This window comes from Barbus barbus, assembly GCF_936440315.1.
Source record: "Barbus barbus genome assembly, chromosome: 12".
In the NCBI taxonomy this organism is placed as follows: domain Eukaryota; kingdom Metazoa; phylum Chordata; class Actinopteri; order Cypriniformes; family Cyprinidae; genus Barbus; species Barbus barbus.
Genome location: NC_136740.1, coordinates 17,450,198 through 17,478,119, shown reverse-complemented (window position 1 = coordinate 17,478,119; position 27,922 = coordinate 17,450,198). Strand labels below are relative to the sequence as shown.

General features: G+C 36.9%; 1 protein-coding gene across 2 annotated transcripts; it reads left to right on the top strand.

The window, feature by feature from the left end:
• Positions 1–40: 40 nt before the first annotated feature.
• LOC306877878 (B-cell lymphoma 3 protein homolog) lies at positions 41–27,122 on the top strand. Of its 2 annotated transcripts, XM_079429892.1 has the most exons (10): positions 41–326; positions 3,123–3,236; positions 6,353–6,461; positions 13,822–13,930; positions 22,356–22,563; positions 23,325–23,413; positions 23,585–23,662; positions 24,021–24,188; positions 24,888–24,948; positions 25,036–27,122. In XM_079429892.1, the coding sequence occupies exons 2-10, from the start codon at positions 3,146–3,148 to the stop codon at positions 25,557–25,559; spliced, it is 1,437 nt and encodes a 478-aa protein (XP_079286018.1). In that variant the 5' UTR covers positions 41–326; positions 3,123–3,145; the 3' UTR covers positions 25,560–27,122. The 2 variants fall into 2 exon arrangements, with proteins under 2 accessions (XP_079286018.1, XP_079286017.1); XM_079429891.1 differs by lacking the exons at positions 41–326; positions 3,123–3,236 and adding an exon at positions 4,502–5,246.
• Positions 27,123–27,922: the final 800 nt, after the last annotated feature.

Sequence of the window (27,922 nt, the reverse complement as noted above, 5' to 3'; positions counted from 1 at the left end):
TTTTGTGCCGCGTTACGTTTCGGGGCGTGGAAATGTCGCCACAATAACAGACCCATGTGTAAAACTTTACTATTTTTCTTTAATATTTTCACATACTTTTGAAAATTCAGCGTTTAGTTGATCCTGACAAGCGCTCGTCGTCAGTTGTAAACACGACGGCTTTCTTCTTTCGTGAGGGGGTTTGGCGCCACTGCATTTTTATTTCCAGTTAAAGAACGCGACACACACGTCTCCCGGAAATCCTGTATAATTCAACCAATGCGAATGATGACTTCGAAACTCCAGCGTGATCTCTCATTGAAGGGAAGAATCTTACTAAGCTGAAGGTTTGTCACGGTTAACATATGCTGCTCTCTCTTTGAATGTTGACACTGCCGTTCTTAAAAAAAAAAAAAAAAGTTTCTCAACTGTGTTTGGAAGAATAAAACTCATTTTATTAGGAAATGAGAATGAGAATGAGCTTTATTGGCTAAGTATGTTTACACATACAATGAATTTGTTTTAGTGACAGAAGCTCCACAGTGCAACAGAAAGACAGCAACAGGACACAGATAATAAAGAATAACAGCAAATAACCAAATAGGCAATGTACAAAGCAGCAAAAACACAATATATAATATAGACGACTATATATGTACAGGTCAAGTATGTGCAAATTAGAAATGAGAAAATAAAAATAAGTGAGTGTGGTGAATGGATAATGTTTTATAGTTGTGTGTTCCACCTTTATTGTTGAGTGTTCATGAGATGGATTGCTTGAGGGAAGAAACTGTTTCTGTGTCTGGTCGTTCTGGTGCTCAGAGCTCTGTAACATCGATCAGACAGTTCAAAGAGGGAGTGTGCTGGATGTGGGGGGTCCAGAGTGATTTTACCAGCCCTTTTACTCACTCTGGATAAGTACAGCTCTTGGAAACTGGGGAGAGTTGTACCAATGATTCGCTCAGCAGTCCGGACTACTCTCCGTAGTCTTCTGAGGTCAGATTTGGCAGCTGAGCTGAACCAGACAGTTATAGAAGTGCAGAGGATGGCAGAGTAGAACTGTAAATCTGTACTTATGAAACACCATTGAGAAAGGGGGTTTAAACTTGATTGATTTCACCACTTTAAACAACACCTTTAAAATAAATTGGATAAAAAACTGTATCAATAAGCCCTCATCTATATGGAATCTGATCCCTAAAGTTGTTTTTTCCAAACTAGGTGGTTTAAGTTTCTTACTAATCTGTAACTATAACATCATGAAAATCCCTGTCAAATTATCTCTTTTTCATAGGCAAATGTTGTTAGCTTGGTCCCCTCATTTTTAAACACAATTTTACACCTCACTCGTATCTAATCTGGAATAACAAGAATCTACTGTATAAACACAAATCTCTCTTTTTTTTTTTATTAGTTTAAAAATTGAATTATTTTTGTGTCTCAACTTTTTAATCAAAATGGTTCAATCTGTAATTTTTTAGCTAAGCATGGAATTCCTGTTAGTCCGAAAGATTTTGTAATTGTTGCTGATGCAGTGCCACATGAGGTTCTCATGCTTTTTAGAGGTCTTTCTTTTCCAATCTCATGTCACTCAGTGGATCTTTGGAAAACATTTGTTGGAAAACAGTGCCTTTCGTCAAAAAACAATAAGAAGAGTTTTGTTTCAGATGGAGTCTATTTCTGTGCCTTATGTAATCTCTTATTGGAATGGTTTAGTAAGTGATATTCCCTGGAAGAAAGTTTGGTGATTACCTCACAAATATTTAATTACTAACAAAATGAGAGAAATTGCATTTAAAGTTGATTCATCGAATTTACCAGGATAAGTGCTCTCTTAAAAGACTTAAGAATGATATTAATACCAACTGTTCTTTCTGTTTAGAAAACAATTAAACATCTTTACATTTATTCTGGAATTGCTCTTACACAACATCATTTTGGTGTGACATTCTTGACTTTATCAAATGTTATGTGAATCCTAATTTTGAGTTTACTTATAGCAATGTCATTTTTGGCTTTCATGAATGTGAAAAAAAAAAGTGATGCTTATTTTATAAACCTTATTTTCCTTTTAGCTAAATATCATATTCATAAATGTAAACCCTTTTTTCACGATTCAAACTTTAAATGAAAAATTATTTTGATTCTATTTAGTTCTCTACAAACTTGAAACCCATAAGAACATTGACTTTATGCAAGGACTTGGCACTTCCTTTGGACTGAAAGACTGGGTGTCCCCGAGCAGTTGTTGTGTTTTGACAATGACAATTGTTGTTGTTTTTTTTCAGGCACTAATTATTCTCTGACGATGCAATAACTTTATTTATTTACCTATGTATGTACTATTTAAAATAGGCATATTGTATTTGGGGGGGGCTTCAAAATAGCTCAAAAATATATTTTAATTTTTTGTAGTTTTTAAAAACTGTTCACAAATGTACATTTTCTCTCATCGGCAGAGGGCGCTGCTTCACTGCATTTCAGCATCAGTCAGTGGCTCTTATGACAGGAATAGAAGAGCCAGACAGCTTTTGAAAAACGTGCAAAATGCTATAGAGTTCTTAATTAACGATTTTGCTCTCTCTGTTGCTACATAATACATGTCCGCCATGCCCATTTTGTATAGCAGAATAAATTATATGGTTAAAATTTTACAAATTGACTAGGACTGCATAGCCTTTTTTCCCCTCTGAAGGCAGTGTATGAGTGGTACATGTAAATGGGACATGTTTGGGAAAAAAATTCTTAAATTAAAATAGAAAAACTGACCATATGATTGTCTATAGATTGGATTAATGTATCAAGCACATGAACATTGTGCGTTTAGGCCTATTGTCTTTTTCTCTCCCTCATGTCCCTCCAGGATTTAACAAGTATTATATTTCAGCTATATTGTGAAATGTATTTCAATCATGCAGCAGCAAACCTAAAGCTAAATTGAATTGTGTGTTCAATTCAATTAAAAAAGTTCATTCGAGATCCTGGTATCTTCTTGTTGATCTTCTGTTGGCCCATGGGACCTAAGCTAGCTGTGATTCAGCATTTTGACTGTATTGTATGTCATCAGCTGACAAGTTCAGACCCACCACTCTTCTTGGTGTTTTAGGGACTTTAAACACCTATAACTTCTTTTCCGTTTGCAGTTACATACCGACTCAACCCCACAATGAAGGAAAGTCCCAAACTGGCCCAGGTAACGCCAAACCCCTGGTGTGAGGAGGAACTACGTCTAGTGGGGTGTAGGTGGAAAGAGAGGGGTATGATGAAGGTTTTTATTTGCACATAATCTGATACTGTCTTTTTTTCAAGATTTTCTTTTTTTTTTTATTGTACAATGGGATAGATGCTAATGATATCAAACTACAAGCAAACACAAAACATTGTCCTAACGTTCGCATTTATTTCAATTTTTATATTATTATTATTATTATTGGCTATTTCCATTCCAAACGATTGTTCTCTTTAGGTTCTATTTTGTAACCAAAAACCTTAACGTTTTCAGAACGTTCTAGGAGCCAAATTTAATTATCTGTGCTAGGCCTATATCTTTAAGGCATCTGATCAAAATGGGGTGCTTTCCAGATAAGATGCTGAGATAGCACATGAAAGTCAGATATTTGTTGTTGTTATCGGTTTGAGTCATCTAATCTCTAATGTAAAAAAGGACCACATTTTATCAGTTCAATCAGTCACTAATGATCCGCTGTCCGATGTGAATGTGGTCAAATACAGGAAGACAGAAGGCTGAACCGGCCTGGCAGGTTTCCCGACAACAGCTGAGGGAGATCCCCGCCGGAGATCCAGCCCGCTTCCTACCAGGCACCAGAGTGAACATTTGAAACACTGAAAACAATACAGAGTAGACTACGCCTGAAAGGAAAGCAAAACTGCGCACCTGTTCTCCAACAGCTCGCGACACATTCATCTGCTTCGAGATATTAAAACACAAATCAGAAAGATTCAAAAGACAGATTCAAACACGCCAAAAATTGAACAACTAAACCGAAACCGATTCCATGTTCCCGTCCAGCAACAACCACCCAAAACGAAACTTTGACCTTATACGACGATTAAAGTTATATTAATTGCAAAGTACAAAGTAAACTACTAATAAATGCTTAAGTTTTCATCTAAACTGCAGAGCTTCGGCAGCGCGTTTTGAATCGTGTCTCAAATGGGTGTCTTGCGAGCGATTCAGTTCTAGCTGAAAGGGAAAACCCCACAGTTCACTTACCCACCTACTTCCTAATTTGAGTGAATGAGAGAGGGAGACTCTGTGAATTTAGTTCAGATATAGATATAGAGACAGAACAGCACAGGGGTTATCATCATAACTGCAGAGCGTAAATAAAAAAAAATATATATATATAAATAATAATAATAGTTATGCACATGACATATTGTCATTGCTCTAAAACGTAATTATTCTAATTGCAAGTGTAATTTTTTGGAGTTTTCTATTGAGGTCTTTTTTTAACTGTTCATTTTAATAGAAAACTTTGTGCATATATGAGAAGTCTATGAATTTAAGTGCTTCAGTGAGCTGTGCTAAAACATCTTGAGCAAAGCATATGCAAGTATGTTGTTTAATCTAGGCAAACTGAGGTGATAGTCATCTTGGGACCGAGTAGAGATTCAGATTTACATAATGATGATAAAAGGATTCTGTAATGGATTCTAGAACCCATACGTCGCCTACCTGTGGAAAATGACCATGAGTGGCAGTAATCGCACTCTGCCATCTGTGATCACTCTGCCACTGGATCTTACCAACAAAACCAGAGAGCGTGGGAGCTGCGCGCAGACGGGGGATCAAGGTCGCCCTAGACCTACTCCAGAAAGACAGGTGGAAGCTGCGCACAAGTGCAATAATGGACACGGAATTCTTCCATCTGAACCAAAGGACTGTTGTGATGGATCAGTTTCGCAGACTACTCAAACAGACGCTGTGGGTGACAGGGGAAATAGGACGCGCGAGGGTCCCAAACAAACCCGACCCATAACCCCTAACGCGAGCAATCAAACGAACGCTGCAGGAAAACCGGCAGAGTCCTCATTTTCCAAACTTCCGCCCAGGAAACGTCCTTTCCCACTGGATGTGGATCATCACCACAGTGGTCCAAGAAAAGATCCACCTAGCGTGGCTCCAAAAGTGTTGAAGAACCCCGAGCCTCAAATAGACACAGATCCACAACGGATATTTAGTACATTTGGAGATAACCCAAGCGTTAGTGACTCCCGGTTCGTGCCACACTTAACACCATATCGTAAGTTTACAAAAAATATTTATTTTTAATAATCACTCACTTTAGATTTTAACTGCAAACTTGGATGTCTTTGCGCAATTTAGTTTATGTCATTGTGAAAGTATGTGTGTCCGTTTGCGTAGAGCGCGTGCGTCTACCATATGATTGCGCAGTCATGGTCAGTCCAGTCAGCCAGCAACAGTCAACGCGAAACCATTGAGTTGATCAGCAGGATGTTTGGTTCAGCAGCGTGCAAAACGTGTCAGTGGGTTAACACGAAGGTGAAACCGGGGAGTGTTGTAATACATAATGTTTCTGGGGAGTGTTGTAATACATAATGTTTCTCTGTATTTTGCACTATACAAGCTAAACCAAATATTAGCTATCTGTCAGTTTGAAAAGTCAAGTACAAAGGCAACACCGTTTGAAAACACAGACACTGTAAACTGTATGCATGAATTTATGTCAAAGTAATTTCCCACACCTTCTCATTGTTGGTAGTCATGATAATTCTAAGACTAAAAGTTTCTGTGGATGTTCTATATCAAATTAAACAAGTAAGTTTGCGGATTCTGTCATTTAAACATAACCTCACAGCTTAAATGAAAAGCTAGATGGGGGTGGTCACTGGCTGGCCATATGATAACACCTATAGCTCATTTCTGATTGATTAAATTGGCAGCCTTGGTGTTACAGCACTCCCCAGTCTCCATTATACAGATAATGCAACAAAAAGCTGAAAACGGTCACACATTGACATTAGTAGATTCCCCACTCTTACCTGCACCGAATTCATGGTTTTTATGATAATGTGCTGAGCTTCAGTTTGTTAGAATGTTTCTTATCTTTTCATAAAGTTAATCTAAACCAAATGAATGCACACTGCAACTGTCCAAAATTGAGCCCTAGCATATTATCAAACATATCCTGTCATAGCTACTACTTCTTCCAGTTGGTAAGACATAAGGAAGTGGCAATGCAAGAAACTCCTTTCTATATAGGGCAAAGATCCATTTTTCAGTATGGCCAGTTAATTTTTTGAGTACACAACTGTTGGTTTGTGGTTTGGGATGCATATTTGATTTAGTTTTTTGAATAATAACATTTCTTCTCCTTTGGGGTCATAGCAGGTTGTCCATATTTCCAGTGGCCTCGGCAGCATCCTCCACTGGAGAGCACAGATCGGCTGCTGGCAGAAATTGCTGAGGCAACACGTCAAGACGAAGATGGTGACACGTGAGTCTCTTTTTACCATTTTAAGAAGTCTCAAAGTCATTTAATGGCATGTTGTAGTTCAAGAATTGATAATGGTGAAACATCCCACAGAATTGTGTATCATGCATTTCAACAGGTGAAGAAGTAGATCAAACCCTATTTTATAATATGCACCGTATATTTAAGTGGTCCGATTCATTGTTAAACTGCACTTGGGTATATTATTAGTAACTGAATAGGTAAATTATGAGTATTAATAGGGTGGACATGTACTTTCTGCTTGCTTTTTGGAAATGTCACTCTGACTCTTGCTTAGTCATCCAGAAAAAAAAAAAACTAAAAATATTTTGAAGTCAGAGGTACAGTGTGCTTAAAAATGTGTAGACATGCCTTCTGTTATTGTATTCCTGGCTGAATCACAAGTCAAGAGTCAAATACAGAGTCATTGTGACCCCTGTTATCCAGTACATTTCAACTTCCTGTTCAAAAAGACCACCAAAATCATTATATCTGATGATCCACACTGAAGAAAGAGATTCTCTGTGAGAGCAAGAAAAGGAGATTGATTCTGGAGGAGGGTATGTCTTGTGGCTATGAGTAAGAGTTACTGAGAGAAACTGGCTTTCGCTATTTCACGTGCTGCTGTTTCAGGGGTAGGTTTTATGAGTGTGGCTGGTTATGGGGATGCCAGATATGAACATTCTGGTTCCCTTAGGCTTTGGCACTGACACAAATGCATGTACTGTGTTACTGTAATATCTGAACCTATACTCAGTGTGAAAATATCACCTGGTGTGATGCAATATTGATAAAGGTTTAGTCAGCAGCAGTTAAAAACATCGCTGTATATGTATAATGCTTAGTAATTAAGCAAATGAAGCAGATTCCAATTTTGAGAAGTAAAATGTGTAGCGCTTTTTTTTTCAATTCATATTTTTACTAACCAGATATTTATTTGACTCATCCCGCATAGATTCATAAAGGGATGGTCCACCCAAAAATTAAAGCTGTGTGACTCACCCTCATGTCATTCCAAACCCGCAAAAAATTCTCTAGAAAAAAGGTCTATCTCCTGTTGTCAATAATGTAGCGATGAAGCACAGCTTATACAGAAGTCACTTTCAAACAAAGCAGTGTTTTGTTGGTCAGTGCAGCAAATCCAAACTTGAACACATTGCAAAATCTGCATGGGGAAATCTTTCAGCCCCAAACGAAATTCCCGTTTGCATTAAAATGACTCCTATGAATATTCGCTGAACAAATCGAGGGGTGAGAACCAGAACGGCGTAAGTGACATTTTTGGTGAAATGGAGATATCTGTATCAAATGAAAACTCTTAATGAGCTCTTTCTACTGGCAAAAGTACTGTCAGGGATAGGCAACTTCGGTCCTGGAGGGCCGGTGTCCTGCAGAGTTTAGCTCCAACCCTAATCAAACACACCTGCCTGTAACTTTCTAGTGATCTTGAAGACATTGATTAGCTTCTTCAGGTGTGTTTGATTAGGGTTGGAGCTAAACTCTGCAGGACACCGGCCCTACAGGACCGAAGTTGCCTATCCCTGAGTACTGTCATCCATGAGTGTATACATTTTTATTATAAACAATTGAAATCAATACACAAATATCAGATCAAACTATGGTAAAAATTTTGTTTTGGCTTTCCTGTAAAGTTGGTGAAATGTCACTTACGCCTTTCTGGTTGTCACCCCTCGAAATAGGAAATGTGTCTGCACCTTCAGACTTTTGTTCATCTTCAGAAAACAATTCCATTAAGAGTCTTTGTAGTCAACATTTTAAATCTACAAAAACTACATAAAGATAGGGTAAAAGTAATTCATAAGAATGAAGCAGTTTAATGTAAGTTTCTGAAAAGACACAGAATTCCTTTATACGATGAACAAATTTAATCAGGGCTTTTATTCACATATAAACAATGATTGACGCACACACACAGAGTACATCAAATATGGTGAACAGGCGCTCTTGATCAAGATGTGCTTGCTTGCGGTTTGTTTTCAGTATCACGCATGTAGAGTGTTTATTACTTTCACTGGATGGACAAATAAATGATTAGAGAATATAATTTTTTTTTTTTTTATCTTTATTTGTGTTCCGAAAAAGTCTTAAGGGTTTGGAACAACCTGAGGGTGAGTAATTCATGCTCTTTTCATCAGGCTTGAAAATGGGCATAAAAGCACAGAAAAGTATCATAAAAGTGGCTCATATGATTTAGATAAAAAGCATGATGAGAAACAGACAACTGATAATCTCATTGATGTATTCATGAGAGTTCATTAAAGGAGCACCGATTCCTGAATGAATCATTCTTTTGAGTCAGATCTCCTGATTGAATCACTTCATCTAGTTCACAGAATCAGTTTGAATGATTTAGTTCACAAATTGCACTGTTTCTGTTCTCTAAGAGCAAATCACTGACTTTACTGAGAATATCAGTAAAGAAGAACTTTGGTTTGTTTCAATCATAAAGAATCAGAAGATACAGCATTCCTGTAGCTCAAATGGTATAGCATGAAGATAGCAACAACAGTTATGGGTTTGAATCCCATGCATGATAATATATGTAATGATAATGTAATGCAGCAAACACTTTTATGGTGCTTTTGCTTGTCATTGTAATTGCATGGAAAAGAGCAACCAGTACAATTCTTCAGAATTTCTTTTTATGTTCCACAGAAAAAAATAATTCTTATGTAAGTTTAACATGCTAACGATGAGGTGCACTGTTATGGTGAACTGCTTTCTTAATAATACGTTTAGTTCTGTTGCTAATTTGTTGGCTTTTTTTGGTTAGATTTTTATAACCACATTCTTAACCATATTTCTTCCCTGAACTGATACGCTGCGGATAGTTGTTAGCAAAGTTTTGGTTTCCAGTACATCCCTATTTCCTGGTTTCTGTATTGTGTACATGAACATCTGTCAATCATGCTGTTCAATCGTGCATTTACACAAACAGAAAAACAACATTCTCTATCTTTATTTCTCACACACTGCCTTCCCCCTGTCTGTGCTCTCTTACGTCAATGGGTGTCTTGTGCTCTCACTTTGTTTTCTTCTCAGCATTTCACAGACCCTCATTTTCGGGAAAGCCTGATGTGAGAGCAAGTCTGTTGTGTGACTGCGGTTTTTTCAGGTGTCTTTCTCTCTCTCTCTCTTTCATCTCTTTTCACTGCGTTGTGTGTTTAAAATGAATGGGCTCAAAAACCCAAACATCCGCTCTTCACTTCCTTCTTTACCGCTCTTTCTCTGTTACTTATCAGTCTCTCTCTCCCCCTTTTGCTCTGTACTGTAAGCTCCTATACTTGTGCCATTTATGCTCTTCATACCTAGTTTTTATTCTTTCCTCCTCTTTCATAGTTTGCATACTTATATGAAGCACCATAAGGTTGCATGACAGGTCATTCATGCTTTAAAAGTATCGTTGACCTGAAAATAAAAATTCAGTCATCATTTACTCACCCTCATATTATTCCAAACATGAAAGACTTTCTTGATTCTGTAGAACACAAAAGAAGATATTTTGAAAAATGTCTCAGTTTTTTTTTTTTGGACCTCAATGACTTTCATTATATTGACAAAAAAGTTATTTTGTGTTTTGCTCAAGAAAAGTCACATAGGCTTAGAACGACACACATTAGTGTTGCTCAAACAGTAGTGCATGATGTTAGCAAAGTCATGGATTTGTTTCTCAGGGAATGCATTCAATGCATTGTAATTCACTTTGTATAAAAGTGTCTGCCAAATTTGGTAATGATTAAAAAAAAATGTAGGTTGCATGTGATGGCTGTGTCATGGCTATGCAGTGAAACAGAGCCTTGACACTTGGTTACCTTTAAACACCTTGCTTGTAAGGATTTTATAGTTTCTTCTGTTCCTGTGAGAGTTATTATACAGGTGCTTGCATGTCATGTGTTTGGCTCAGGCTGTTTATGTCTTGTCTCAGCCTCTGAGTTTGTTTGCTGCAGCAGAAGCAGGCCTGTGTGCTGCAGGGGATGTTAGAGGTTTGTGTTTCTTCTCCTGATGATGTTCAGGTTCCTACGTCAGTCTCAGCCCGAGCCTTATCTGGGGCTGCGGTCTAACTAACTCTCAGTCACTTCCAGGAACCCAGAGAGTTTCATCTATCGAAAAGAAAGAGAGAGAGAAACTAAATTCTGACCTGCAGTATAGTAAGTGACAGCAAAGCCAGTGATCATCACATACTAACAGACATGTGATAAGAATATATGATAAATGACCAGTTAGTTTACGTTAATATTTTAATTATACATTTTCTTTTGGTGTGCTTGTGATGGGTCTGTTTATCCAAAGGTTGGCTTTTCTTTGTCTACCACAAAGTAATATACAATATAATTAAGCATTAAAACCTGACCAAATTAGTATATTTACATATTTACATACTATATTTACATGTTTAAATTGTTGTGATGTTGTTGTGATGCAAGGCCATTACAATAATTGTTAATGTACTTTTTATTCACAACATTTTAATGTGGGAGGGACGATCAAAAGTTTAGTTAAAGGAATAGTTCACCCAACAATTTAAAATTGCAGAAGATATACTTACCCTCAGGCAATCCAGTATGTTAAGAGCAGATTTGGAGAAATTTATAAAATCATCACTTGCTCACCAATTTTTATAAATTTCTCCAAATCTGCTCTTAACATACTGGATTTGTATTGCTGTTTAATGTTTTGTTTTGTCTCACAATTCAAGTTCAAGAAAGTTCAAGATTAAGCAAAAATTGGTAGATCATATGCATCACTGCAAACTCCCTTTTAAAGTCATCATGAAATCAAAACCATTCTTATATTGGAGTTTTTGGCAGTATAGCAGTGCTTATTATAAATTAATGATCTGTGCAGTGTTTTTTTTTTTTATATAAAGTTACCCTCATAAGCTTTAATCAAATAATCCCCCTCCCAACAACCTGTCAATCACTTGAGATGGTAGTAATTAAGCAAACAGCAATGATCCAATCAACTGATGGATGAAATGAAATCCTGTCTTACATTGTTTCTCATTTCAGAGCTGTTTTATTCCAATTTAAAGGGATAGTTTTCACCCAAAAATGAAAATTCTGTCATTAATTACTCGCCTTCATGTTGTTCTAAACCTATAAGAACATTGTTCATCTTCGGAAGACAAACTAAAACATTTTTGATGAAATCTGATAGCTTTCTGACCCAGACAGCAATGCAACTGAAACATTTTATGGCCCAGAAAGGTAGTAAGGACATTGTGAAAATAGTCCATGTGTCATCAGTGGTTCAACTGTAATGTTATGAAGCTACAAGAATATTTTTGTGTGCAAAGAAAACAAAAATAGCGACTTTATTCAACAACCTCAACTGAAAAGACACTTGAAATTTCTGGATTTTTTTTTTTAGACTGCCGACCCTAAAGGCCCCTGTACATATACAGCACTTACTGAAACTGCAACAGGCAGAGATTTGTTTTATCGTGTGAAGATCTGCTGTTAGTTTTTTTTTAATGCTTAAAATATTGAAATACTAAAAAAAATTATAAAATCAAAAAATCATATCTATTTTTGGCAGTACATATTACAGCACTTACTGAAACTGCAATAGGCAGAGATTTGTTAATTGTGTGTAGCTCTGATTTTAGTTAGTTTTTTTTTTGCAAAGAGAGAATGTTCTATGTCTTTAATGTGGCCTTTGCACTGTAATACAGGCCAATCTCACATGCTCTGCTTAAAAATACAGTCCTCAGACCTGATAAAGACTCAGCAACGTCTTTTCAGAAGGGCTGAACCCATGGCCCTGACGGCAGAACTGAAAAAAGCATGAGATTTCCTTAAGTACAGTGACACACAGCTCACTTACAGGAATGGAGACAAATAAAGAAAGAATTAAGTTACTTATAAACTCTTCTGCTTTCTTATCAAAACCAAGGAACAGAGAAGCTGTGATTTTGGCAGTTCACTGAGGCAAGTCATAGCCTGAGTCAGGCCAGCTTGCATTCATTTTGACTAAATGGCTCTTCTCTTCCTCTTTTGGTTTAATGCTTTATAAAGGAATGTGATTTTCTGGTGACTGTTGTTCTACACAGAAAGTTGTTTTTCAGGAAGTCAGGTGGCATGGTGTATTTTTTCACATGTCAGGTTCTTATATTTTATCACCCGTTCATATAGATGTTGTATACATAGATTTGTGCTTATATATGTAGCATTTGATTTCATTCTCTCTGTTTTATTAGCAAAATCTTGCCACAATGGAATAACCCAGATAGAGCAATTGCAATGTTCCTTTTCAGGACACTATTTACATTTATATCACTTGGAATTTGAATCATCACCATAATTCAAATCATTTGCTCTCCCACTGTCTGTGTTCCGTGTTGATTCATTCCACAATGACTCAATACGGGTCAAAAGACAATATAAACAATGAGTCCCCGTCCTTCTCTGTTCCCTTTTTCTCTATCCGCCTTTCATTTTTCCTGCTGTTGCAGTATGACTTCCCATCAGGCCTATTAACATTATTGCCACATTCCCAAGAACTGTTTTATGGTTCGTAATGCAAGATATGATAATTCTACATTTATCTGCATTGATGGCGGTCCTTGATTGATTGTTAGTCCTGCTAAAAAGTGTTTTAAAATTATATTACTTTCTATCATGTTGACTTTTGCATGTTCACAAATGACCTTGACCTTGTTTCAATACTGTTTTAAATGTTACAGTGATCAATGGCTAAGCAAATAGAACATGTTGGACTCTTATAATAGTTTGCAAATACATTTTGCTTGTGTTTCAAGTCAGTCCAAGGTTCTAATTTGTAATTTTCTCAGAGTTTCATGGGAAGTTCTGCTAGAGGAGTCTGAAAAGCACAGAAAGCCCCTAATGCAACTGTAAATATAATGATAATTAGTATTCAAAACAGAAAGAACGGTGCCATTGTCACTGAGGGCAGGAAGTGACTTCAAACCAAAGTAGCTGTTACTGGAAGCAGAAAAAAAAATCATTTAAAACATTTCATGAAGAGTCCCTCTCTCTTTCTCACACAGTGTTTTCTTCCTGTTCCCAAACTTTGACTTCTACACTCTCACCTCAGAGAAGCTTTCTGTGAAACGATAGGGAGATAAGCATTTCCCTGTACTCACCGGTACTGGTTGCATTTAGAGCCACTGTGTACAAGATGAGTCATACACATGATTGTCAGGTGAAGAGTTATTCATTCAACCTTTTGACTCATTGGTTTACTTGTGCAGGCCATTAAAAAGACATCACTGCAAAGTTGCTAGTTTGTGTGGTTTAGTTTTAATGCATATACACCAGTATGCATGCTGTTGTTTTTAGGTGAATAATGCATGGGTTTATTTGTCTGTTTGCATTTGCAGGCCTCTTCACATTGCTGTGGTCAAAGAGAACTGCCAATTGGTCAACTGGCTTATTGAAAAATATCGACAGGCACACAAAGACCTGGACATTTTCAATAACTTAAGACAGGTAAAGTGTATACAAACACACACACACAAACAAAAACAAACTCTGTCAGGTATCATGAACTAGCAATGATCGATACTTTTGCAGCATTTATTAATCTAGATCAGTTGACCTCAACCAGGGAGAAAAAAAACTAAATATATATATATATATATATATATATATATATACATACAGTGGGTACGGAAAGTATTCAGACCCCCTTACATTTTTCACTCTTTGTTATATTGCAGCCATTTGCTAAAATCATTTAAGTTCATTTTTTTTCCTCATTAATGTACACACAGCACCCCATATTGACAGAAAAACACAGAATTGTTGACATTTTTGCAGATTTATTAAAAAAGAAAAACTGAAATATCACATGGTCCTAAGTATTCAGACCCTTTGCTGTGACACTCATATATTTAACTATTTTGCTGTCCATTTCTTCGGATCATCCTTGAGATGGTTCTACACCTTCATTTGAGTCCTGCTGTGTTTGGTTATACTGATTGGACTTGATTAGGAAAGCCACACACCTGTCTATATAAGCTTTCAGTGCATGTCAGAGCAAATGAGAATCATGAGGTCAAAGGAACTGCCTGAAGAGCTCAGAGACAGAATTGTGGCAAGGCACAGATCTGGCCAAGGTTACAAAACTTTTTTGCTGCACTTAAGGTTCCTAAGAGCACAGTGGCCTCCATAATCCTTAAATGGATGACGTTTGGGATGACCAGAACCCTTCTTAGAGCTGGCCGTCCGGCCAAACTGAGCTATCGGGGGAGAAGAGCCTTGGTGAGAGAGGTAAAGAAGAACCCAAAGATCACTGTGGCTGACCTCCAGAGATGCAGTCGGGAGATGGGAGAAAGTTGTAGAAAGTCTAAACATCACTGCAGCCCTCTACCAGTCGGGGCTTTATGGCAGAGTGGCCCGACGGAAGCCTCTCCTCAGTGCAAGACACATGAAAGCAGCATCATGCTGTGGGGGTGTTTTTCAGCTGCAGGGACAGGACGACTGGTTGCAATCGAGGGAAAGATGAATGCGGCCAAGTACAGGGATATCCTGGACAAAAACCTTCTCCAGAGTGCTCAGGACCTCAGACTGGGCCGAAGGTTTACCTTCCAACAAGACAATGACCCTAAGCACACAGCTAAAATAACGAAGGAGTGGCTTCACAACAACTCTGTGACTGTTCTTGAATGGCCCAGCCAGAGCCCTGACTTAAACCCAATTGAGCATCTCTGGAGAGACCTAAAAATGGCTGTCCACCAACGTTTACCTTCCAACCTGACAGAACTGGAGAGGATCTGCAAGGAGGAATGGCAGAGGATCCCCAAATTGAAAAACTTGTTGCATCTTTCCCAAAAAGACTCATGGCTGTATTAGATCAAAAGGGTGCTTCTACTAAATACTGAGCAAAGGGTCTGAATACTTAGGACCATGTGATATTTCAGTTTTTCTTTTTTAATAAATCTGCAAAAATGTCAACAATTCTGTGTTTTTCTGTCAATATGGGGTGCTGTGTGTACATTGAGGGAAAAAAAATGAACTTAAATGGTTTTAGCAAATGGCTGCAATATAACAAAGAGCGAAAAATTTAAGGGGGTCTGAATACTTTCCGTACCCACTGTATATATATATATATATATATATATATATATATATACAGTATCTCACAGAAGAGAACAACCCTCACATTTTTGTAAATATTTTATTATATCTTTTCATGTGACAACACTGAAGAAATGACACTTTGCTACAATGTAGTGAGTGTACAGCTTGTATAACAGTGTAAATTTACTGTCCCCCTCAAAATAACTCAACACACAGCCATTAATGTCTAAACCGCTGGCCACAAAAGTGAGTACACCTCTAAGTGAAAATGTCCAAATTGGGTCCAAAGTGTCAATATTTTGTGTGACCACCATTATTTTCCAGCACTGCCTTAACCCTCTTGGGCATGGAGTTCACCAGAGCTTCACAGGTTGCCACTGGAGTCCTCTTCCACTCCTCCATGACGACATCACGGAGCTGGTGGATGTTAGAGACCTTGCGCTCTTCGACCTTCCGTTTGAGGATGCCCCACAGATGCTCAGTAGGGTTTGGGTCTGGAGACATGCTTGGCCAGTCCATCACCTTTACCCTCAACTTCTTTAGCAAGGCAGTGGCCGTCTTGGAGGTGTGTTTGGGGTCGTTATCATGTTGGAATACTGCCCTGCGGCCCAGTCTCTGCTTCAGTATGTCACAGTACATGTTGGCATTCATGGTTCCCTCATTGAACTGTAGCTCCCCAGTGCCAACAGCACTCATGCAGCCCCAGGCATGACACTCCCACCACTATGCTTGACTGTAGATAAGATACACTTGTCTTGTACTCCTCACCTGGTTGCCGCCACACACGCTTGACACCGTCTGAACCAAATAAGTTTATCTTGGTCTCATCAGACCACAGGACATGGTTCCAGTAATCCATGTTCTTAGTCCGCTTGTCTTCAGCAAACTGTTTGCGGGCTTTCTTGTGCATCATCTTTAGAAGAGGCTTCCTTCTGGGACGACAGCCATGCAGACCAGTTTGATGCAGTGTGTGGCGTATCATCTGAGCACTGACAGGCTGACCCCCCAACCCCTTCAACCTCTGCAGCAATGCTGGCAGCACTCATACGTCTATTTCCCAAACACAACCTCTGGATATGACGCTGAGCACGTGCACTCAACTTCTTTGGTCGACCATGGCGAGGCCTGTTCTGAATGGAACCTGTCCTGTTAAATCACTGTATGGTCTTGGCCACCGTGCTGCAGCTCAGTTTCAGGGTCTTGGCAATCTTCTTATAGCCTACGCCATCTTTATGTAGAGGAACAATTCTTTTTTTCAGATCCTAAGAGAGTTATTTGCCATGAGGTGCCATGTTGAACTTCCAGTGACCAGTATGAGAGAGTGAGAGCGATAACACCAAATTTAAGACACCTGCTCCCCATTCACACCTGAGACCTTGTAACACTAACGAGTCACATGACACCGGGGAGAGAAAATGGCTAATTGGGCCCAATTTGGACATTTTCACTTAGGGGTGTACTCACTTTTGTGGCCAGCGTTTTAGACATTAATGGCTGTGCTGAGTTATTTTGAGGGGACAGCAAATGTACACTGTTATACAAGCTGTACACTAACTACTTTACATTGTAGCAAAGTGTCATGTAGCATGTTGGCATTCATGGTTCCCTCATTGAACTGTAGCTCCCCAGTGCCAACAGCACTCATGCAGCCCCAGGCATGACACTATTGACATTATTTGGTTCAGATGCTGTCAAACGATTAATTGCGATTAATCACATCAAAAATAAACGTTTTTGTTTACATAATATATGTGTGTGTACTGTGTATATTTAATATGTATATATAATTACATATGTATATATTTATATTTATATCTATATAATTCATATTTTATATAAATATATTTAATATACAAATATAACATGTTTTCTTAAGTATATACATGCATGTGTGTATTTATATATACATAATATATACAGTACACTCACATATATTATTTAAACAAAAGCTTTTATTTTGGATGCAATTAATCGCGATTTAATCATTTGACAGCACTTTTATATATATATATATATATATATATATATATATATATATATATATATGCATATGAAAAATGTGGGACTGTCAAAAATGTTGATCTAAATTAATGCTAATTAATTAATGCTAATTAATGCTAACTTTTTAAAAAAAGTTTTAGAAATTTAAGATCAGATGATGTAGGCCTATTGTGAACAATATTATATATAATAAAAATAGCATAAGTAACAATATACGTATATATAATAAATAATATATCATGTTCTAATATTTATTATATTTTATAATAAATAAAATAATTACTTGAAAAATATTAAATTGTTAAAAAATAATTCAAATGAAATGTTATTGTTAGTTTGTTAACTAAAGTTAAGGAATCAAACCTTTTTGTAAAATGTTACCATTTTAAGTTAGACAAAGTAGCTTTGAAATTTGTGCTGATCTGCGTTGGTCTTTGCAGCAGGACAGAAGAGAATTCATGTTGGTGATTGTTCGATTAGGGGATTTAATGCACCAAGAATACCAGGCTAGTTAAACCTGAATTCTTGTCCCTGTGGGGCATATGTTGGTTAACTGTAATTTCCACAAATGTTTTTAACTGTCACATGATACCTTTAGCTAAGGTTTGAGCAGAAGAGGAAATTACTCCTAGGGCACTGTTGTTCTCAGGCAATGCCACTGAAATGCTCGTGGTTATTTGAGCACTTTTAGAAGTACTGGCCTGCCCACTTGTGTTCTCACCACATGCCCACCACAACACACGCAACCTGTGTCCTCCGCCTCATCTTTCTCTGTGTCAACAAAAAGACCTGTCGGACTGTTCCCAGACTTTTACATCCTGTTCTTCTCCTTTTCTGGTTGTGTTAACCCGTACTTCCACCAACCGCATTATCAATTACCGCCATTGCATGTCTAGTCAGACCTCAAAAATCACCTCAAATTCATGTTTAGGTTTCACTTGACGTACAGACTCTTTCACACACACAAACATGAACGCTTGTACATTCACAGGCAGCCAGCAGTTACCAGAAGCTGCGCGCATGTCTTAGCCACGGTCTGAAACTTGTTTCTGTCAGATTGTTGAGGTTAACTTTTGTGTTATATCCTGTGTTCAATTCTTATTTCCCCAGAAATGTGAACTGCGCATTAGCATGTCTTTGAAGCTTAGATGGAGTTTTGAGTAGCTTTTGTTGCAGCATTGCTTGAAAATGTCTGTTTTGGTGTTTCCAAAGCCAATATTAGCGAGTAAATACAGTGAATGATACAATATTATAACGGCAAGTAGATGCACAGCTGACTGGTACGGTACCAAGGAAAGTGTTACTACAGCTATCATTATTACTACCACTAGAAATTGTATATGCCAGAATGACTTGTATCTCTATTTCTACTCCTTTCTTTGTGAAACATGATTGTCCTCCCACGTCTGTCATGACCAACAGTAGCACTGACATTTGAAATGCACATGAGAAAAAGCATGCTGTGTGTGTGTGTGTGTGTGTGCATGACAAAAGTGATTTTATGATAGGTGTTGCCTATTATCAGTCAAGCAAGACCACAGCTGACGAGTCTGCATGACTATAAGTAAAACTCAGTTTACAGAAGTATGAGTATGAGTGTATGTCATTATATGTATGTATGCAAACACAGTTAAAGCGGCTACTGCATGCGTCTCAACTTAACTATCCTCATTCCGAGAAGTCACATGACCCGCCCCTCACACCCTGAGTTGTTTCTCAACATACCTTGTGTTGAGGTTTGCAGGGTATTAAAAGGGACTTTCCCTTGCGCTCTCTCTCTCTCTCTCTCTCTCTCTCTCTCTCTCTCTCTCTCTCTCTCTCTCTCTCTCTCTCTCTCTCTCTCTCTCTCTCTCTCTCTCTCTCTCTCTCTCTCTCTTCTGCAGCCTTGTAACATGCTTATCTTTTTTAATCTTTATTATTTAAAACAAAAGCTTTTACTACAGCTTAGAGGCCCATAGATCTTCGCAGAAAGACTATACAATGGCGTAAATATGCATAGCTATATTAGCATTCATTTCAAGTGAACATAAAATCCAAATTGTTCCTATTTACTTCCTTAATGCATGTTCCTGGTTTTATTGTGATTTGCGGGAGCATGTTACGCCAAATAATAATACTTTTTTTAAAAACTATTTGTAATTTTTAATTAATATATAAAAACATGCTCTTATCAGCTTGCTTATGTCACTTTATGTGAATGTTAATCAATAGCCAAATAGCTACCTTGTTAAATAAAAACAACTAAAACCAGCATAAACTGGCTTGTTGGTCTTAGCTGGTCTCCCAGCCTGGTCAGAATGGTACATTGGCCAGTTTTAGAGAGGTTTTTAGCACTTGTCATATGGTCAGGCTGCAGGAACTAGATGGCTGACTAGCTTAAAACCAGTTGAAGACCAGCTTGGCAAGTCTAGGAGAACAGTTTAAACTGGCTAAGACCAGAAAGCGATCTTAGGTGGGTTTAAGATGGATCTTTCAGGTATTTAGCATTATTTTATGAAACTCACATTTTAGATCTGGCTATTAGTTAATGTTAACCAATAACTAACTTGTTAAACAACTAAAACCAGCCTAAACTGATTGTTTGGTCTTAGCTGGGCTCTTAGTCTAATCTGTTGGCTAGTTTTAGAGGGGTTTTGGTTATTTTTCAGATTGTCAGGCTGGGGAACCAGATGGCTGATAAATCTAATACCAGCTGAGCACTAACTTGTTCAGGCCAGGCTTAGACCAGATAAGACCAGAAAACCATCTTATGCTGGTTTAAACTGGATTCAGCTAAACTTGTTTACATCTGGTTCCATTCTGGCATGCAAGACCCACTTTTCATGTTCCAAGCAATTCTTCATGGATAGTACAAAATACATTTTATTTAGCATTAAATGTCCTCTATAAATCTTCTTCACATGCATTCACTGCTCGTTCATCTTTTTGTTGCATGCATCGAGTACACTATTTATTTTTCCTGTCTTTTCTTGTCCTTGAGTATTTGTTTCAGCCAAGTCATCTGTGCTAAATCATGCAGGCTTTAGTTTCAGTTCACTACAGTGTGTTTTTGGCTCATGCATCTATGTCATGAGTCTTCCCCTCAGTCGCTTTCCTTATTCATCCAACATTCCCCTCTTATTCATTCTTTTTTTTATGTGTTTACACACAGGAATGTGAATCTGAGGACACTCTCTGATCCATCTCTTCCCTTCATTGCTCCCTTTGCTCAATCATTTCCGGCTCTTCCAAGCACATACAGTTTCTCTTTAAACTTTTATTGGTTGTTTATTGGTCAGTTATTGCAGGTTCATTGGAATTGTAAAATGAGAAAGGTACTATTACGCTAGAATTTCTCTTCTCAATGTAATGTGATGTCCTTTCTTATACAATTTCCTGTTTCAGGGCTTGCCTAAAGAGGATGTTGCCGTTCCTAAGTCAGATTTGTAGTGATACAATTGATCTGAGGGCAAAGTAAAAACCCATCAAATTTTATGTGGTAACATGTCTTCTAGCAGATACACACACCAGAAAGTTTGTGCTGCTTGGTGAGTCAGACAGGATTCAGGGAAATAGGAGCAATGTTTTCATAGGAAGGGAGGGCCAAAAGTATTGTGACACTAGAGGAATTTCTGTCTTTATTCTCGCTGTACTTTTTTCTACTGTGCCTTACTGGAACATCCTCACTCTAGTGTCAAACCAGCCCCCTCCATGTGTTTGCCTAGAGCCAACTTTACCTGTTAGTACATCTGAGCTGATCATAATCTTCAGTGGGTATCATTAAAAACCACAAACCTCTCTTTATCCTTCAATCTTCTTTTGTCAACAAAACATGTGACGTAGTGTGCCGTATTAGCTTCCTATATTAGCAAAAATGCTAATATCCAATGTGATTTTAGTGTACGTCTGGATGCAAGATTGAAATTGTACCTTTTCAGGTGTTGTGACTAATATAGTACTTTATTTTTACTTCCTTTGCCTCAGTAAATGAAAGAGCTTTGAAGAAACTAGTACTGTATGTTGTCATCTTGACTCACTTCTTGTCGGTTAGGCTTGGAGGTTCATCTCTTTCACTTTATTATTTAACTGCTGTCAGTAACACTAGTTCTTTCAATCTAAGATTTTACCCCAGGTGAAGGAAACAAAAATAAACTTGTCCATGATTGTTTTGACCAATATGAACCAACTGTTCCCTCACAAAGTAGACACAGAAACTTTGGCTTGTTACAGTTATGTCAGTTAACGTATCTAAATTATATGATACATTTTAAATAAATTATGTAATAGTTTATATTTTTCAATGAATTCATCACTCTGCTTTAACCAGTTTATACATAGCCATAACCATAACAGACATTGTAATGATAATCTCGATAGTTTTGTGAAAGAAATTTTATATGACCAATAGTAATATCCAGTGATGCAAAGTAACTTTTTTTTGTCAAATTTCAGTTTTAAATTGAAAATGTAGACAGTCATTTATGTGATTCATGGACTTCATAATTAAATAATGACAAAACAAGAAACATTAACAAATCTGTTTTTAGCATAACATTCAGTCTTGTGATAAAAAATGAATCTGTGCATATTTTAAACCAAAATATTATTTACAGATAGTTCAAATGGATTACTTAAATTAATATTTAATTAATTTAATATTTAATGCACAAGTGTTCAAGTCATTGTTGCGGCCTTGGTTGTGTACATGTTTGTTTGCGTATGTTGGAAAAGGCTTAAATAGTGACAGTTTTGAGTGTGCGGTCTAAATATAATTGGGCCTTAAATACACTGTGGATTTGATTGACTGAATTAGTAAACCATCTTTATTTTTTTCTCTCTCTCACTCTCACAGACACCATTGCACTTGGCTGTAATCACCCATCAGCCTATTTTGGTGAAAGCTCTGCTGGATGCAGGCGCTGACCCTGGAGCTTTGGACCGTAATGGACAAACGGCGCTGCACTTGTGCTGCGAGCACGGAGCGGTGGACTGCCTGTCTGTCATCCTCAGACACTACCCCCAAAACTCTTCATCCAATCTGGAGATCAGGAACTATGAGGGTAAGTGCTGCACCTGGATCTACATGAGTGTATGCATTTTTGTGTCAATTTTTGTAGAATAATTGGTCTCAGGAAAATGTCACTTCATTAGTCTGTTGGCTTGCATATGGATATGCTGACACTAAACCTCTCTTGACTACGGTCCTGTTTAGTACAGCAACACGAACAAATACATTGCCGTAAAATTATCGTTCCTCTTGTCTGTGTCATTATGCAACACTTCTGAAAAATCTAAATTGCTAAATGCAGAACTTTTTTTGCTGAGTGCTTTGTTCCACTGGGGGGCAGTAGACAGGAAAAGAGCTGCTGGTCATAGATTTTACTGCATGATTATGTTTTGGAATATTTTTGTTCATCAGTAAGGAGGGGGAAGTATATCGCCATCTAGCTTTATTTGTGTATTCTTACACAATAATTCCCTCTTGTAACAATATAGTACTCAAAAAACCTCTTCTGTACTACTAAAGGAAAATGTCGATTAATTATGCTGAACTAAACTGTTTTATTTTCTATTTTATTTTATTTTTTATTTTTAGGTCAGTGTATTTCTAAACTGTCAGTATTGGCCTCATTCATGCATATGAAATGTAACGAGATATTTCCTGTTGTTGTTGTTGTCAATTCAAAAAGTCCCTAGAAACACAGTGAGGAGGTGTATTAGTGTTTTTGTGTATTTTACCCACTGAAACATGCCCAAACTTGTTTCAGTGGGTCATTCAGAATGAAGATTACAGCCTGAAGATTTTAATGTCTAATTTAAGGTCTGACGCCCCTTCACCTGGCTGTGCAGAATGGAAATAAAAAGTTAGCAAAAATCTTATTGAAGAACAGAGCTAAAATCAACGCTGGGGTGAGTGAGTTTGTCATCATTTCCACCACCTTTTATGTTGTCCGATATAATATTATATTTTACTCATGCATGAATTATTCCTTTCTGTGAAGTGAGTTATGTATTATGATCACTAGGATTTACCGCACATGCTATTTGTTTATTGTGTCTCCTTTTACTCTTTTATCACAGGATAATAAGAGTGGTCGAAGTCCACTGGTTCATGCTGTAGAAAACAACTTTACTGACATGGTTATCTTTCTGATCGAGGTGTGTGTGTGTGTATGTATATGTGTATGTATATATATATATGTATATATGTGTGTGTATATATATGTATATGTGTGTGTGTATATATATGTATATGTGTATGTATATATGTATATATGTATGTATTTATGTGTGTGTGTGTGTGTATGTTTTTTCTGTTGAGTTTTTTTCACACTTCAAAACCAATGAGTCATCACTTTTGTCACAATCTGTTCCTTTCATTTTTATCTTGTACTTCTCTGTTAGAAAGGACAAGGATGAACAAATAAGCCTGAAATCTATTACTCAGCTTTTGTCTATGAGTTATGGGCAGTTATTAATGTTCACAGTGTCTTTTTCTGTGTGCTGTGTCTTTCAGAGTGGGTGCAATGTGAACGCTCAGTCTTACAGTGGGAACACAGCGTTACACAGCGCCTGTGGCAGAGGTCATATAGAGATTGTCAGGGTCTTGCTAAAAAATGGAGCTGACAGTAGTCTGAAAAACAACCACAATGACACTGCCATCATGGTTGCAAAAAACAAAAAGGTAAGAACTGAAAGAATGGCATTAGTGTATTTGGAAACATACTGTATATTAATTAGTCTTGCCTAGTGATGTACAATATAAAGTGTTTTTTTCTGCTCATCAGCATCATTTTGACAAAAATGGTTATTTCAGTCTTTCATTATAATAGTCTATAGATTCAGCAGAGTATGTATAATATGAAGACACTGCCTACAAGTGGTGATTCATAGAACTGTCATTGCTCAGTTTTATTGCATATTATTGCATATTAATTACCAGAGTTGGATATATCACCAAAGATCGATTATAGTTATATGAAGCCCCATGGAGACCCTTTCTTTTAAGAAAAAAAAAATTAATTGCAACTTTACATTCCACAGTTGTTTTAAAGGGATAGTTCACCCCAAAATGAAAAATCTGTCAATTATCTGTCTGTTAATTACTTACCCTCATGTCATTCCAAACCTGTAAGACCTTCATCTTTAGAACACAAATTAAGATATTTTTGATAAAATCATTTATAGTATCTTCACATCAAACATTCAAGCTCTATTCATCTGTCAATATGTTACATTATAAAAGCCTTATTTCCTGTGTCAGTGCACTCCGGGCCTCTCCGCTTGTAAAACCCCCATTAGCCTCATAATCCATCCATGTGTATCACCATAACTTCTGTAACTCATCTAAACAAGAATATACTGTATGTGGTCTTGTTTTAAGGTATCTGATGTGCTGCGTGGGAGAGGCTCTCGCAGCTGCACTGTGAAAACTAGCAGTAATGGTAGGCATCTCTCTGAAATTACTAGAGTGGATTTATTTCTAAACACCTTGTTTAAAGTTTTAAATCGATTTTTGCTCTCCTGTTTAGGCTCTCTGTCCCCTGGCAGCTCCAACCATTCTCCCCAAATGACTCCCACTTTTCAGCGCAGTGCATCACTTTCTCCTGCAACTCCAGTTTTACCGCGGAGTCAGTCAGCGGACAGCATTTCAGAACGTCAGTCACCGATGAACAACAATGAAAAAACACTGCAAACATTGCCACGGACACACCATAATGTAGCAGTGGACAACAGGGCAGGCTACGGAATGGCACGCCATCATTTCCCATCATATCTGTTACCGCCTGGGTACGACCAAATTAAGCCCACTGTCTCTCATATCCAGAGAAGAATGCTAATCGCAGATTACCCTCTTTACTATCCCACTGGTATTCAAACACCTCCATATTACCCAGATACACAGATCATCTTACTCCCCGGTTTCCCTGTGCCAGTCAAATATGGCTCTCCTTCACAGGGTGCCGTTAACCAATCACGGCCGTCCAGTCGGAGCAGTGACCAATCAGACATGTCTACTGTGAGTGTAAACAGTGAAGAAAGAGGTGCAAGTTGATATTAGCTAGATGTTTAAGCAGCTGGTCGTCTTAAAGGTATAGATCACGCAAAAATTTAAAATTCTGTCATTATTTATTCACCCTCATGTTGTTCCAAACCTGTGAGTTTTGATTATTTTTGGTTGACACAAAAATATATTTTGATGAATTTTGGTAACCAAACCTTCGCTGGTAAACAGTGACATCCATGGTTTGGAAAAGATATTATGAAATTCTATGGCTAACAGCAACTGTTTGGTAAGCAAAATTCTTCAAAATATCTTATTTTGCGTTCAGCAGAAGAAATACATTCATAGAGCTTTAGTGGGTGAATTATCTGGGATAATTACAATTATTTTATCATTTATTCAACCTCATGTTGTTCCAAACCTGTATGAGCTTCTTTCTTCTGGGGAACATATTTTGAAGAATGTTGGTAACCAGACAGTTTTGGTGACCATTGACTTCCATTGCAAGATGGAATTACATGCGGGTTAATAAATGATGATTTTGGGTGAATTATTCCTTTAAGTGGTGGTGTTTGAATATTATTTGTGTTTGGACAACACACTGACCGATTTATAGCATTTATATGTGTCTAAGCATTTTTTAAATATTTGAATCTGATGTTATGAAGTTTTTCCAAATCAGTAATATGTATATTTGTGTTACCAAGTGTTTTGCTATATATTTGGAATGATTGGTGATTTTGTCATGTTTTGTAAAGGGCTGTGATATTTATACTTCAATAGCAATAGAGTAGAATTAAAAAAAATTTCTTCCTGTTTTCATTTGTGATTTTCTTTTGTTTACCATTGAAATTGTATGTTGTCAGTGTGTTTATTGACATCGTTTTGGTTTCCCATGTTAAGATTTTCCAGATTTTAGTTATTCAAATTCATACGACATACACACACACACGAAATTGCATTGATGTTTACAAAAAACTGTCAAAAAATGTAGTTCACATTTTGAGGCTCTCAAAGGGGTGTTATTAGGATGCACGACAGCTGATGTCGACCAAGTACAATGCCTATAGAGGTCAGGATAGGTTTATCTAAAGAGCGCACTGCCATTGTCAGCTATTGTCAAAAATACCATGTACACAAAATCCCAAAATTGTGACACTGTGCCACTTTTATTTGAGTGCAAGTCTTTGAATGGCAGTTTGAAATCACTGTCTCATGAAGTTTATGACAAATTTTGAGTTTTGACTCACTGTTTAGTAGCTTAAAATGGATAAACTTGTAGAAGGCAGGTGTGGAAACAAGCATAAACTGTAGAATTAAAACCATCGCCAAAATCATGAGAAGCTGTGATTAAATTTATAACCACATGGGCTTGTGAATTTGCCATAATGGTACTTAAAGGTGATGTTGCTGACAGTTTGAACTTTGCTTTGAATGTGTAGATAAGTGCAGCACAGTAGTAGTCTAAAAAAATCATATTTTTATACATATGTGTGCATTTCATGACTAACATTTGTATAATACATATGATTTTTTTCAATGTGAAACACAAAAAAAATCTAAATTTTTATTTTTGTTATATGGAGGTCACATTAAAACTGTCCTTGAAACTTTTTCCATGCCTTCATCATTTTTCACTACTTTTCAAATGCTTTTTATGGATAGATTTATTTAGCCTACCTTTTGTCTAGAATTTTTTTAAATCTTAAAATATATTCCATTATTTCATATTTTAAACTTTAATGATCAAAACACAAACCATTTCAATATATCTGTTGTGAAAATTATTCATATCAATAATATTTTTTAATTTTTCTAACATGACTATGAACTGAATGTGAATATTTCACAACTACAAACATTGGCATGTCATTGAAGAGCCTGCTTAATATGAAATATTAAACTTGTGGCGTATCAATAAAAGAAACAAGCAATCTATTATGAAATAAATATTCTTAATCTTCTATGATGTGTAAAAAGTGTTTCTATACATCAACAGTTTTAAAAGTGCCTACATAGAAGTTTTTTTATTATTATTGAACTTTCAAAATTACAAAGAGCAAGTTCACATATTTCTCATATTTACACATTTTGTAAATACAAATTGAGAATTTTATTGAAATAGAAAACAATAAAATAATAATAAAAAAAAAACAACAATTATAATTAGAGGGGAAAAAAAGGGCATCACAAGCATATTTTAAGTTCATTTATCAGAGACACAGTTCTTTGGGCTTTACGTTTTTTTTTAAAGACTATAGATTCTAAATAAGCTTTAAAGGCTGTTTGAAAATGAGCAAAATTGGGTTTTAAGTTACTCCATTTATTTGATGAATATACAATTTACCTAATAGTAAAAACAGATCAATAATAAATATTTTCCTTTTAGAAAAGTCATACACGGAAGCGGATTT

What these genes read in the sequence shown, in the direction of transcription:
- LOC306877878 (XM_079429891.1), top strand. Translation starts at nt 4,688, where the DNA reads ATGACCATGAGTGGCAGTAATCGCACTCTGCCATCTGTGATCACTCTG. An exon ending in GAGCTAAAATCAACGCTGGG is followed by an intron (nt 23,414 to 23,584) that starts GTGAGTGAGTTT and finishes CTTTTATCACAG; the next exon opens with GATAATAAGAGTGGTCGAAG. An exon ending in TGTGAAAACTAGCAGTAATG is followed by an intron (nt 24,949 to 25,035) that starts GTAGGCATCTCT and finishes TCTCCTGTTTAG; the next exon opens with GCTCTCTGTCCCCTGGCAGC.